Source organism: Astatotilapia calliptera, chromosome 10 (genome assembly GCF_900246225.1).
Source record: "Astatotilapia calliptera chromosome 10, fAstCal1.2, whole genome shotgun sequence".
In the NCBI taxonomy this organism is placed as follows: domain Eukaryota; kingdom Metazoa; phylum Chordata; class Actinopteri; order Cichliformes; family Cichlidae; genus Astatotilapia; species Astatotilapia calliptera.
In genome coordinates, this window is record NC_039311.1 from 22,292,415 (window position 1) to 22,307,789 (window position 15,375).

Here is a 15,375-nt window from a genome sequence, read left to right on the forward strand (position 1 = left end):
AATACTTATGCTGCCTTCAGGAGATGCTCATGAAGTTGTTACAATAAATGGCCCTATGGCTAAATATGTTTGGAAAAGTTTAGAAATCTAGCATTGCTGATCTCGCTCCAAGGAAACATAGAGTCAGGAAAAAGTTATAGGATATGGGAATTATGGAAGTTGCAAACCCTTTCAGGAAAAAAGTAACTGAACTTTCAGTACATGAGCTTTGAGAGGGGAGTTTATCTCAAACTGGCATTTATTGGCCATTTGAAGATGAGAAGCTGTCCTTTGGCATTTGTTTCTATGCTTTTCCATGGCTGTTGTTATAACAGAGAGCTTCCCAAGCTAGCTGAGAAGTGGGGTGGGGTCCAGCCAAAAGACCAAAACACTCACCTAGGAGGGACACTAGTCAGATACCTAATCCACCTTAACAGAGATTTTTTAATGCAGAGTAAGAAGAAAGACTGAACTCTTCTAAGGATGTGTCCAGACACCCATGGGAGAAAGCTAATTTCTGCCACTTGTAACAGCAATATTATATTAATATTCTTTTGGCCATTGTTCACAACTCATTGCCAAATATGAAGAAGACCCTGCCCCAACCTGGACTAGTGAATCAGGTTGTAAAGCATATCCTCAGGTTCAGAGTTGCTACTTCTCCCCCTGCAGCTTTGCACTTGGCCACAAACATCTCCAGTGTATGCTTAAGGTTGAAGCCAGTAGAACCACATCATCTGCAAAAGCAAAGATGTGACCCACCCCTTGGGTGCATCTAGAACTTTGAGTAATAAAAGCTTGAACATAATCAGGGGCGGCTCTGGCAGCAAATCTAAACAAGACACCTCTATCTTAGGTGGTCTAAAGTACAGTACATGACATAATCAAGTGTTCAGACATGTTGGTCTTACAGATGGAAATCAGACTTCCAAGTTAAAGTTGCAAACTGGATAGGAGAGCTGGGAATTGCGATGAATCAGATCCAACACGCACCCGCATACACACACAGTGACAGAATCCAGGCATGGTCTGGAGCTCTGACTAATACCAGCCCTCTCGATCCATCACCTATTACGGTTGATTCACTTTCATTTGTCCACAAAACGGCACAGCCCTGTATAAACTACACCCACACATTACAGTCCTACAGGAAACAGTCTCCCTCTCATCAGTGACAGTGTGTTTAGTCTCTAAGTAGTGGAGATGCACTGTGATAAGACTAGAAAAGTGAACTGAAGTGAACTAAACTGAAATAAATCATACTAAACAAAAACATATCACAGAGTTGGACCGGGCACAAAAGTTCAGAAAAAAAGAAAAATGAGGCAGTGAGGAAGCAATGGAGAAGAAAGGTGTCTGTTAGTGCACTCGTTTCCATTGTTACCTCAGCGATGATCTCGCCATTTTCAGCGTGGACCTGAGCGATGCCTCCCCGCTCTGCCAAGAAGGTAAAGACCTCATAGAGCTGGATGAGAAAGATAGAAAGATTGAAATTACAGTGGCACTTCTTTTATATTTCAAATCCTGCCTCACTGTTTACTCAAAGAAAGGGCACTCCTTTTTAACTCAGAGGTCACCCATAAGCCACAATTTAAAAGAAGCCCACAATTTACATGATGTCTACTCCGACACGCTGCAATTATTGTGTGTGGTCTCCAGAAATGGTGAGAGTCATGTGGATGAACTGCAGTTGTTGTTATGTTGCTGTGCCACAGTTCCTTAGCGAGCTGCATGACATCAGTTTTTCAGGCTGGACTATTTCAGTTGAAACATGTGCTCCTTTGACCAACCAAATTAGGTACGGCTGTATGAGAAACAGAGTCCTGCCTCACACCCTCTGGCTTTCCACTGTTTTTTGAGTCCTTATAAAATCGCAGTACGCATAAATCAAAGGCTGTGAACAATAATTACGTAGTCCTTTTTTAGACACTTTGTCACCATTGGAGCCAAGTCACGGCCATTTCTTTTTTGCATGTTGACTGTGAAGTTACAGGAAGTTGGCAATGACTCATTTTACATTGACTGCAACTGGGAGTTTGTGACACGGTGAAATAATAATAAAGGCCATGAAGTGAGCCCTTTTCTAATGTATGATGAATTGAGGACAAAAGCAACAGTCCTCAACAATTCAGTGCAAAACTAATATTAGGCCTTCGGTAACTTAAAATAGCTTTCAGAATTAAAAAGTTGCAGCTGTGTCTCTTCAAAGGCACCATCTCGTCGCTGAGCCGAGTTGGAAAGATAGCAACACCAAAGCAAATTTTGCACTGAGCCTGGCATTTTTCAAAACTGTTGATTTTTCTCCCATCCCTGCACATCAAACATGTGGGGAAAGATGACTGCTGAGAACAAAAAGAGTTTTAACACAGCTATTAAAACAGCAAAACCTGGTCTTTAAAGTGTGTGCTACATTTAAGGCGCTCTACCTCACTGTTGCTCATCTGGTAGTAGTCCTTGTACGCCATGTACACCTGGAATGAGTTCACTCCTGCAAAAACAGTAAGTCAACATGAGAGAAAGATAAAATGTGAAACGTTTTATGTAAAGTTTAATTTCTTTAACTACTTTTAAACAAAATCTCCCAAAGCACTCCACCCCCCCTCACCCACGAAGCTCTTATAGCACGCCATCAAGACCCACCCTTTTCCTTGATGAGATTATCCACCTCCTGCTTTACGCTGTCATTCCAGTGGGTGATGTCCACATGGAGAGAGTAGTCGCAGCAGGCTTTCTCATCAGCCCACTGCCTCCACTGGTCATGGGCCTCTATCAGACTGGTATCAGGTTCTGACATCACATGGTCCACTGAAGAATAAAGGAAGACAAGTATTATCAGACAGAAAGAAGATGAATGCAAAAAGCGAAATGACAGATGAAGTGGCAAAGAGTTGACACAAGTGGGGTGGGCATAGTCACACGTAAGGAAACAAAGAGAGGGCAGCGTCAGGATCTGTCTGCTGGTGCTTTTACTTTCTCCCTGCATTGTTTATCTTGCATAATCAGCTGTCTGTCTGAATTCCTGCAGTGCTCAGCCAGTGGGAAATAACCTTGTCAGATGTCACATTGCATTTTGTACATCTCTATCTGGGTACAGGTGTCCTTGCACAAAAATTGAGCGACTTTACCTACTTTTATATTTTCTGTGTAGCCACGATCACATTTTTTATTAATAGGAATGGTGCACATTTCGATGCAAGTTCTTAAATGCATCATGAATGCTTTGCATGGATGCTGCTTGCATAAGCACAAGCACATATAATTACATACATAATGTGTATATTTGCATGGTTTTCTGTGCAGATTGAAAAGCACACAGTACGAGTTTGTGTTTCTGTTTGTGGACACAACAGGATCACAGTGCACAAAATATCCTGCTACATCTAACTCAGCTCTAATAAAATAAGGCCTCCTGCTGCCTTGCCACCTGACTGCCTTCTTTATCTTATTAAAGAAAACCCAATCTGCTTATGTTAATAGGATATAGCTGAAAACAGCAGTCGCATACATACACACAGACACACACACACACAAAACAATGGCAAACGCTCAGTGTCCACACTTTTTTTGTTCACCATCTCTCAACACAACCTCATTGGCTAGTTAAGACAGACATGTACGATATAAAAAAATAAAAAACACACAAGCAGACAGCAGAGTACACATTTCCACTTGGAATATAATCCCTCTATGAATGGAGCTCATGAATAGAGCTTACTACAGTAGCACGCCTGTTAGTGGCTTTGTCTGTTTGAAAACAGGGCCAACAGGCAGCAGAGGAGCAGTCAGCCCAAAAGAAGTTCTAATGAAACTGCAGCATCTACCAACTGTGACAGCATCTCATCCCTAACCTACATGAAGTTCACAAATCCACAAAAGAAAAGGCTGTAGTCAAACCAGACATGGGAGTACGACACTGATGCCCTATTTCTTTGGGAGTAGTGTTTCACTCTATAACCCCCACCAGTCATCGCCCCCTACGCTCAGTCTTTTGTATGGTCCTCTTTCGTAGTGGGACCAAAACCTTTTCCCATGCCTCCCTTTCTCTTTTCCTCTGTCTGGCGTTCAGCCATCCCTCCCCTCACTGCATTTTCTTTTTAGCTTTTTTTCTGAAAAAGCTTTACTATTATCAGCTTCACTGCGTGGGTGACCTTTCCTGCAGCTCTTACCGATCATGGTTGTCCCACCAGCAAGAGCGGCCTTTGATCCCTGGGCAAAGTCATCCACAGTTGTGGTTCCACGGTACGGCATCTGGAAGTGGGTGTGGATGTCGATACCACCAGGGATCACCATCTTCCCGTTGGCCTCAATGGTTTTCACACCACCAGGCACAATCAGATTGTCACCAATCTGCCTGTCAAGTGAAGATGATGTTATCGTAACTATATTAAAACCTGTCCATAAATGTACACAAACATAATATAAGTATTACTTCCCCTTTTTGATTATTTATCAAAGCTGAGATGCCAATTATTCAAATTCAGGGAACCAAATTATTCCAGAAAGGAAGACAACATAGTAAAAGGCAAAAAAACGTTTAATGCGTATAAATCTAAAGCAGAAAAAAAACTAACTGAAACAAAGTCAACCTAGCCTGAAGCAGGACAATGTCACCATCCCAACACATTAACATTTCGCTTCTGCTAAAAAGTATTTTTATAGAAGACACAAGTTAGACAGGCAGGCAGAAGCCAGAGTCTCTGTGAGTTTGCCAACAGTCCAATAGTGCCGCCGGCATGTGGGTGTTTATCATGCAACACCAGTCTTTCTGTGGGCTCCTCTCTCTGAGCTGCCTCACTTAGGGGCAACAGGGACAACTGGGAATTCAAGTGGCAACAGAACAACGGGGAAAGCGAGTGAGACAGTTCCACTGTCCTACCCCAGCCCGGTCAAGAACAGCTGTTATCAGTTTAACTGTTACCGCAACAAGTTCAGATTGTTAGCTTCATTCATTCAGTCTGCATTCATGTCGTAATTCTTAAATTGTTTCAGATTTCCTCATCAGTGTTTTGGAGGAAGTGTTTATAAGACTGCTATTCATTATGTAGCTGGTGTTCACTTAGACTGTAATATCTGCTCTTCACTTAAACTTTAAAACTATCATTGCAAGTGGAGCAACCAGTTTTTAACCACTACTGTCTTAGGATCAAATAGCATTCAAAAACTAACAATCTAATCATGATTAAACTCTTGAAGATAATCTTTAAGGCCCAAGGTGCTCTTTTCACATTTTTTAATACTGTTTTACCCTGGTATAGATAATTATTTCAAAAGAAGCCCTTTGATTTTGAATTTCTTCAAGAACTTTAGAATTATCTGTGTTTCAGAGTTTTAGAAAAGTAAAATATTTGAATTTCTACAGCAGCACTATGCACCTTCAGGGGAGAGAAGGATTTAAATATAAAGGGGACAAGTAAGATACCACATAGCCCAGATAGAAAATAGTTGATGAGGTGAACTATAAGTGGAGGGACGAAACCAAATGGGAAGAGGTGTGAGCAGAGCAGAAAAGAGGACAGTGGAATACTTACTTAATGAGGCCATCCTCCATGTAGATATCGGCATGGAAGGACTGATCATCATTAACAATCCTTCCGCCTTTGATCAGAAGCCTGTCGCTCTGTAGAGAAAGAGATGGGCAGAGTGGAGGGAAAAGGAGGGAGGGTGGGGTTGGAGGGGATGAAATACGATAACAATTATGATTCTATGCAACGTTGTGCCAAGAAAATTTGTTTAGACATAGTAAATCATCCTCTACTGGAAATTTACTTGCCTAAGTCACAATATTACTGTACAAGAATTAGAACTGTACTCTGTTTGTCTGTAGTGAGATTATCTCCTTATTTCTTTCCACCCACAGGATATGAACAATGTTTCATTCATGGCTGCTAGAGAGGGGTACATGTGGTGGCCGTGTCACAAGCAAACACATCTCATATAGCATAACTATATGGACCACCCAGTAAGTCTGCGTGCCCAGAAAAACAAGCAAGATTTGGGAGGAAATGTCTTCATTTATTTGATGAACATCAACTAGTGTCAACTCATTACCCACTTTTCAGATGGCAGATGATTACATGACATTCAATATCTGGATCATGTCAGATCTGTGACAAAATACTGGTTGCACTGATACATAAACTGACTATGGACCCATATATATGTGAAGAGCTCTGGGTACAGAGTATTATAACCTCCTGCATCCACACATGGGGACATTACATCCTGGCTTTGTTTGCATCACACACTTCATTCTACTTGTGTTGTGCTGTAAAATAAACCTAATGTCCCCTTGTGAGCATGTTCTCACAAGGGGACATGCATGTAACAAAGTATGTAAAAAGAATTCACACATAGCTAGAAAAAAGTAAAAAGGCTCCCCAAACAACAGCTCTGGTGTCAGGAGGTTAAACAGCATCCTTCAGTCTTTTGCTCCTTTACTTGAAAGGGGGTCCAGTAAATCACCATAATCTGCAGACCTTTCCCTTCTTTTAAAATGAAAATTTCTCCAGACAGGGATGTCATCTGGGAGGCTGATGTCGTTGAAGCTCAAGCCGCTTTTAAGGTCATGGATTAACATCGTAACCACATTTATCCAGATTCTGTTACGCAATAATTTTAACCGTCAATGTTTTTTTTCTCAGCGTAATCATTTTATCCAATAGACCGAATGCGATCACCAACTGATCACTCAATCATTTCATAAAGCAGACAATTTCTGATCTGTGTTACAAAATAATGCAAATATTATATAATCCCTACAGTGTTAACGAACATGTTCCAAAGTAAAACTAAAAAAGCAACACTAAGTCTGAGGAGCCTTTTGCCAACACCTTTTGATGTTTTGTGGCCTGATTTGGGTGTTGTCATGACGCCACACAGTCAGACAAGAACAATTTGCTGCTGCACCATGGGCCGACTCTAGCAGGCCATTGCCATGGCAACAGGTTGACGAGAGGGAGAGAAGCAAGAGAGGAGAGACAGGGTGCGCCTGGTTTCGCTGATATGCTGGCTTTGCTGACTGGTTGAATGTACAATTGACTGTACAACAGGGTTAAGGGTTTACAGACGTGCCCTTGCTCACAAAATGAGCAAGGGCAAGATATCTTCTTCATACAGGACTTGCTCAATAAAACAAATATGATGTAAGTAATTGAACATATTAATGCCTTAGGAAATTTAGCCTTGGATAACCTTATCACAATGACTTCATGACAAAGCTTTTTTCCCTTCACTTCATTCCACCACCCCAATCTTCTCCTTATATGTGGAGCTCTACACTTATGATTTAACAATAGGGTTCAAAGGTATATTTATTTGGGAGAATCCATTCTCCTGTCCGCTTCCTCATTGCTGCTATAAATGGTCAGTTTCTTAAAGTATGTCTGAGTTAAATTACCCAGTGAATTTCAGGCACAATCAACAAATATTTGCACTTATCTGCTTCACAAATTTTAAAAAACTGCTTTAATTATCAGGATATAGGTTTAATTCTTTTCTGTTTAGAACTGTTTTTAGGACAAAACAAGGCTTCTGCACATGTCATCCTCAGGTGTTGGAGCTTGTGATGTGAGACTTGTGACATTTTTTCGAATAGATGACAAATAAAATAATCAATACTGAAAAATTTGTTGCGACCTGCAGTATTTAACTTCCGTGTAACCTTCACGAGATAATTAGTTATTTTATTTTTTATATTTATTAATTTTTTACTAAAATGGATTAGTAATCGAATTAGTTCTTTTAAAAAAGCATCGACATTACACTGAAAACCAAAAAATATAGCCTTATTTATATACCCAGTCTCTAAAACCGCAAGACTTGGTCTTTCCTTGGTCTGCTATGAGGAACACACCATATTTTCCCATCAGCAGATGTGTGCAACAATTTACAGCCCCTGGCCGTGGACCCAGAGTTTCATCATTATAATAAACTGCAGCAATTCCTTTGAACATAACAACAGGAAAAATAAAAGTATTATCGTGTACATAGCTCGAATATCTGCTGAGCTAAAAGACACACAATGTGGCTATTCATGAGTTGTGTGGTAGTGATTGCACATATTAGGTGGTGGTGGTGGTAGTGATGGACTAGTGCGAACCAGAACCCAGAGTCTTCCCAAGCAACCACACCCTGAAGCAACACATTACAACACACAGTCATCAACTCCTGGAACACCACACTAGCATAGATCATGCTGCAAAGCTCAATGCCTTCATTAGCTTAGAGAGAACGCCTTCCAAAGAGTGCTCTGTCATAATAATTTAACATGACAACATTACTGAATGTGAATAGGGAGTGCACACAGACAACTTTCATAGCATTCCAGTAAAGGAAACAGACGATAAATTTGTCAGTTAATCAAAAAAAGGTACAAAAGATGCCCAATGTTGTAAAACTATTGTAACAAAATCAGCCTTTGCATGTGACTAAATGGTATTTTCCTCATCGTTTTTTGACATTCTTTGACAGATCAACAACCTAAGATGACCATAACCCAGAAAAGATTTTTCAGTTATTGTTATAATGACAGCTCCTGATGAATTTGATGTTAACCAAGTTAATGATCAATTGTTGCGGCTCTACAGCTGTCAGTTTAAATGGTGGTGAAAAGCAGCTTGTAATGAGTCAAAGGAAAAATACATTAGTTGCAGCTGCCCACAAAAAATTAATGCCACCAAATCTGATTCTGCAAAATCTGAAATCTGATCTTGTCTCCTGGTCATGACTTATGGTGTTAAATATGAGACATTAGTTTTTGTAAAATGTTGTGATGTATCAATGAAGTTGACCTCTGATTTTTGTAGATTAAAAAAATTATTTTGTGGTCTCAGTAGCTTTGACATTCGCCCACTCAGTTCTAATCAGTTCATCCTTGAGTCCCATGCCAGACTCAAAGAAAATCCCTCAAGGATTCAAAAGCTACTGGACTACCTCGGATCTCTAAAATTGGAAGTTTTTTTGTTTTTCTTTTTTAATCACTCGGAACATATGGTTAAGAGTCACTGCTGTTTCATTAACATGAATAAGAATCACTAATATAAATATTATTGAATTAATAGTCAGATAGAGACCTGCTTACATCAGCAGCATCAGACAAGAAGAGGTTTTACCTGATTTATAATACTGCAGTGATGGGTGTGCCATCATGCATGGGTGACTTACTGAAGTGCTTACACCCCCTCCCCTGTCCTCTCTCTCTGGCACGCACACAAACACACACACTCATTTTACCCTTTTCAATTTCTGGCCACTGGCTGATGACAACATGCAGGAGACCGCAATCACTTAACAATCAATAGCTTTCCATTTCCGTTACAACCCAGTAACTGGCCATTGCTGAATTGCTCAGGACTGCATTTCACATTAGATTCTTTTTACACTCAGCGGAAACTAAGATGCTGAAACGCTTCATGCCAGCAGCTCATGTCATCGGTGCAATATCTAACAAGACAGATATTTTTAAAAAGCAAAAAGCATGCCCAAAAAATTGTTTCAATAATAATACAAACCATGAACTAGACGCAGAATGCGTGGCCAAACTGTCAAGCCTTTTTAAAGACACATAATAAAAACAACGCGTTTTCCACTGACATTTCTTCATCACACTTCATTAACAGAAACTCAGACTCAACATTTACTGTGGCTTTTACATCAATTCTGTGACAAACAGCCACAAACTGTGACAGTAACCATTTCATCTGACCACAAACAGCAATGTTGCTCATGTTATTATAACAAATATATGTCATGTGACATCATGGCGGGTGAGATTGTTAAAGAATAGATATGGAATATTTCAAAATGTGTTTTCTACATCACATTCATGATTATCAAAACAACATACAAGAAAGAAAATTGTAAGTAGTGAGTGAAGGGAGATAGCTCATCACCTCATTTCTGAAATTCTTAGTCCAACTTTTGTCTGTTAGTCTGTCTATACCACAAGACAAATGTGGTTTTGTAATAGTGACACTGGTGGATTCCAACCCTCTGTGCTATCCTGTGGTTACGGGAATAAACCAAAACATTTGTTACATCTTTAACGAGACAGTACTGTCCACATAATGAACTCATGCCACAGCTGTTACTTTTTGCTGCAGCTTCGACAAGAACTATTAAATATCATTCAGTGGCTAATGTGGTATTCACGAGTCCTGAGTCTAAGATTGGACTGCATAACCACAGCGGGCTTAAGATGGTGGATTCAGTGCACGGCTAATAACATGCTTTGACAGTCTTGATGCAAAAAGGAGAGTAAAGACAGCTTAATGAGGTCCTAAGACAAAGAAGACCTCATAATTTTACTTTTTTCTCTAACTTTGTTGAGCAAAGTTGCCTGTGCTCACACATAGCTGGAGAAAGGTGCTGTAGACTAGTCATTGTGGATTTTCTATAATAGCCATTGATTTAAGTTTCGAAAATACAATGTCTGGCTACTGTTTTGAATTAACTTCTTCTCTTACGGGATCATTCGACTGGTGAGGGACCAGAATTTCCAGGTTGACAACATTCTTGACCCAGACTGGTTACTGGTGGGTTAGCCTCCCATGTGTCCAATTATGAGCTGGTCCCTTTCATACATGCGCAACGCACGCACAGGGTTGGAAGCAAACAGTCATCTACACATCATTTACAGCCACATGCCAACGTAGGCTATCATTAGGAAGCTATTCAGTACAAGTAAATGTTTCTGAGAACAAGCATAATAAGACACTTAAAATGCCTACACGGATATTTTTAAAGAAGCTAACAAAGGCAAAATGGCTAACACTGAAGCTAGCTAAAGCTCAGAGCCAGGTAGAAGCAAACAGCTTCGGAAAGAGCTTCAGTATGAGCAGACAAAGGTTGAGAGCAATTACGAGGAAAACTAAGGTGTGTGAAAAAGAGAAAAGGGCCCTGTTGTCTGCTGAAGTTATAAACATAATGGAAAATGTAAGTAATTGGTATTTGTTTTGTTATATAAATCTGTTAAACCTTCTTTTATCTGGTACGGCAAAATATGCCAGCTATAGAAACTATTTTTTAGTTAATTATTTGTACTTCATTCCTCTTTTGTAAAGTTTCATTGTCATTTCTTTTATTATGAAAATAAAAATGTCATAATAAAAATATATTTTTTGTTTGCATAAACGTAATTTCTCAATATGTACCATACTGGAGTTTACAGAAAACTGGGAAACAGAGCATTTTATCCATATCAGTGCTAAAATAAATAATTTAGTCACTAAGCTGTTTCCTGACTGAGTCAATGGTCATACTGAGACAAAACCACGTCTTCAAGCCACTTAAAGAAATCCAGACGCTTTTCTTTCCAAGCTCCTTAGACTTCTAAAAATCTAATGACATAAGAAGAAAATGTTTATTTTACCTTAGAAGGGTGATAAATGCTATTCTGGTTTTTTGGGGGGATTTTTTTTTTTGGGGGGGGGGGGGGGGGGGGGTTGTGGGATTTGGCTCTTCAGAATATGCACAAGAGACATGAACGATGTTGATCTTGATCTTGACTTGCTCTTCCCAGGGTCACTAACTATGTCCTCATTTGTCAATCCCATAACTATTGCAGCACCGACTCTTTGAAATGGAAAGGTCTCCCTGGGTTGGCAGTAAATAGTAGCCACTATTAGAAATTACACATTTGCAAGGACTACTCCATGCAGCCGATTCAGTACTCAAAGTGTACCAGTTGTTTTCCTTCCAGTTTTTTTTTACAGTTACTATTTATGAAAGTCAGTACACCAGTATAAGTATATACTGCACTGTACTTGCATTGTTATATATAAATATAAAAAAAACACCCAGCACGCCCCTACGGGCGGTTTATCCTTCAAGCTCGGGTCCTCTACCAGAGGCCTGGGAGCTTGAGGGTCCTGCGCAGTATCTTAGCTGTTCCCAGGACTGCGCTCTTCTGGACAGAGATCTCCGATGTTATTCCCGGGATCTGCTGGAGCCACTCGCCTAGCTTGGGAGTCACCACACCTAGTGCTCCGATTACCACGGGGACCACCGTTACCTTCACCCTCCACATCCTCTCGAGCTCTTCTCTGAGCCCTTGGTATTTTTCCAGCTTCTCGTGTTCCTTCTTCCTGATATTGCTGTCATTCGGAACCGCTACATCGATCACTACGGCCGTCTTCTTCTGTTTGTCTACCACCACTATGTCCGGTTGGTTAGCCACCACCATTTTGTCCGTCTGTATCTGGAAGTCCCACAGGATCTTAGCTCGGTCATTCTCCACCACCCTTGGGGGCATCTCCCATTTTGACCTCGGGACTTCCAGGTTATACTCGGCACAGATGTTCCTGTACACTATGCCGGCCACTTGGTTATGGCGTTCCATGTATGCCTTGCCTGCTAGCATCTTGCACCCTGCTGTTATGTGCTGGATTGTCTCTGGGGCATCTTTACACAGCCTGCACCTGGGGTCTTGCCTGGTGTGATAGACCCCAGCCTCTATGGATCTTGTACTCAGAGCTTGTTCTTGTGCTGCCATGATTAGTGCCTCTGTGCTGTCTTTCAGTCCAGCTTTGTCCAGCCACTGGTAGGATTTCTGGATATCAGCCACCTCCTCTATCTGCCGGTGGTACATACCGTGCAGGGGCCTGTCCTTCCATGATGGTTCCTCGTCTCCCTCCTCTTTCTTGGGTTTCTGCTGCCTGAGGTATTCACTGAGCACTCGGTCAGTTGGGGCCATCTTCCCAATGTATTCTTGGATGTTCGTTGTCTCATCCTGGACTGTGGTGCTGACACTCACCAGTCCCCGGCCCCCTTCCTTCCGCTTAGCGTACAGCCTCAGGGTGCTGGACTTGGGGTGAAACCCTCCATGCATGGTAAGGAGCTTTCTTGTCTTTATGTCAGTGGCTTCTATCTCCTCCTTTGGCCAGCCTATTACCCCAGCAGGGTACCTGATCACGGGCAGGGCGTAGGTGTTGATGGCCCGGATCTTGTTCTTACCATTCAGCTGACTCCTCAGGACTTGCCTGACCCTCTGCAGGTACTTGGTGGTTGCAGCCTTTCTAGCGGCCTCTTCATGGTTCCCATTTGCCTGCGGGATCCCCAGGTACTTGTAACTGTCCTCTATGTCTGCAATGTTGCCTTCTGGTAGTTCAATCCCCTCAGTTCTGACTACCTTCCCTCTCTTTGTTACCACTTCTCCAGTCCGAACGACATTCCAATGTCATTGCTGTATAGCCTGGTAGTGTGGATCAGTGAATCGATGTCTCGTTCACTCTTGGCATACAGCTTGATGTCATCCATGTACAGGAGGTGGCTGACAACTGCTCCATTCCGTAGTCGGTATCCGTAGCCAGTCTTGTTAATGATCTCACTGAGGGGGTTCAGGCCTATGCAGAACAGCAGTGGGGACAGAGCATCTCCTTGGTAGATCCCGCACTTGATGGTGACTTGTGCTATGGGCTTGGAGTTGGCCTCTAGTGTTGTACGCCACATTCCCATTGAGTTCCTGATGAAGGCTCTTAGGGTCCCATTGATCTTGTACAATTCTAGGCATTCCAGTATCCAGCTGTGGGGCATTGAGTCATAGGCCTTCTTGTAATCAATCCAGGCAGTGCACAGGTTGGTCAGTCTGGTCTTGCAGTCTCGGCTGACTGTTCTGTCTACCAGTAGCTGGTGTTTTGCGCCTCTGGTATTCTTGCCAATTCCTTTCTGTGTCCCACTCATGTATTGACCCATGTGCCTGTTCATCTTAGCCGATATGATGCCTGACAGGAGCTTCCATGTAGTACTGAGGCAGGTTATTGGTCGGTAGTTGGAGGGGACCGGTCCCTTCTTGGGGTCCTTGGGGATCAGGACCGTCCGACCTTCGGTTAGCCATTCCGGGTGTCTCTCGTTAACTAGCAGCTGGTTCATTTGTGCTGCCAGACGCTCGTGGAGTGCAGTCAGCTTCTTTAGCCAGTAGGCGTGAACCATGTCGGGCCCTGGTGCTGTCCAACTCTTCATACTGGAGACCCTTTCTTGGATATCTGCCACTGTGATGGTTACTGGACCCTGTTCAGGGAGGTCGCTGTGGTCTGCCCTCAGATCCACTAGCCACTGAGCATTGCCGTTATGGGTTGCGTCCTTCTCCCATATGCTCTTCCAGTATTGCTCCGTCTCCAGCCTTGGTGGTGCTGTTCTCTTATTGTTCCCTTGCCACTGAGAGTACACCTTTGCTGGTTCTGTGGAGAACAGCTGGTTTATTCTCCTGCCTTCTATCTCTCTGGTGTACCTCCTCAAGCGGCTGGCCAAGGCTGTGAGTCTTTGCTTGGCAGTTTCCAAGGCCTCAGGTATGGACAGCTTGCTGTATTTCTTATGCACCTTCTTTGTCGCACCTTTCTGCAACTCCGTTAGTTGGCTAACCTCCCTCCGTGCTACTTTGATCTTGCCCTCTAGCCTCCTTCTCCATGGAGGGTACTGCCCCTTGTGGCTGTTCAACTTGTAGCCAAGCATCTCACTGATCACTGCTGCCGTATTGTAGATCAGCTTGTTAGTGTCGGTAATCGTGGTTGTAGGTATTGTCCGTAGTGCTGCATTAACATCATCTAGCAGACCTTCTGAGGGTACTTCACGTAATCTTGGTAACCGGCTACGGGGGATCCAGGTTTCAAGCTTGGCCTTGCAGGTGCCAAAAAACATAAATCATTAAAAAAATTCAGCATCAAATCAGCAGAGCTTAAATTACATTTGTCTTAAAAAATAATACATTACAAAAGCTTTCAGATGATTCAGTTTATTTCCTGAATGTGGCATTGAAACAGCTTGAAATGAAGAAATAATATTTTATACATATAGTTTTATTGGAAGATTTTCTGGATATGATAAAATTTATAATTAATACACTGTGTTTCCCTGCGGGTGACAATCTAAGCACAATTTTTACCAGAAACTTATGCCCACTCTATGAAGTGCGCATGACCTATTCTCAAAGCTTTGGCACTGATTAAACTGCTGTCTTAATCACTAATTTAGGCCAGCTGGTGGATTAGCGTTAACACAAGAATCATGCAAACATTACAACTATCTAAAGTCGCTCTCACAAGTAGTATTCTCAGCTCAAACAAATGTAGAGGCTGTTAATGCCTTTCTTTAAACTAAGCTGATGAAATTATGCTAGAAATCTGAATTATAAGGAAATGTGTTCCTTCCACCTGCTTTTTTTCTTTTGATACACTTCAGTCAGTAGTGAGATCTTTTGTCTGCTACAGATACAACTTCTTACAAGTGCTGATCTGTTATATTTCTGGAAGCAAAACACTGTGAAGTTCAGATGGAAAGAAATCCAAACAAACTTGTCATTCAGCTCTTAACAAAGAACAAAGTGCCAAAAATAAAACGCCTATTACTGCACGGGAAGCTGTCATTTTCTGTTACACAAGCCGGCAGTAATAAAAAATAGACGGC

The 15,375-nt window shown here is 41.9% G+C and overlaps 1 protein-coding gene across 3 annotated transcripts in view; it reads right to left on the reverse strand.

Moving 5' to 3' along the window:
- dpysl3 (dihydropyrimidinase like 3) overlaps window positions 1-15,375 on the reverse strand; it is a 43,631-nt gene that overhangs the window by 13,776 nt on the left and 14,480 nt on the right. For all 3 annotated transcript variants that reach the window (XM_026181654.1, XM_026181652.1, XM_026181655.1), the window contains exons 2-6: window positions 5,508-5,596; window positions 4,146-4,330; window positions 2,620-2,784; window positions 2,406-2,467; window positions 1,364-1,444 (exon numbers count right to left, since the gene is read on the reverse strand). In XM_026181654.1, coding sequence (XP_026037439.1) covers window positions 1,364-1,444; window positions 2,406-2,467; window positions 2,620-2,784; window positions 4,146-4,330; window positions 5,508-5,596 — 582 coding nt within the window. The remainder of the gene's footprint in view (window positions 1-1,363; window positions 1,445-2,405; window positions 2,468-2,619; window positions 2,785-4,145; window positions 4,331-5,507; window positions 5,597-15,375) is intronic.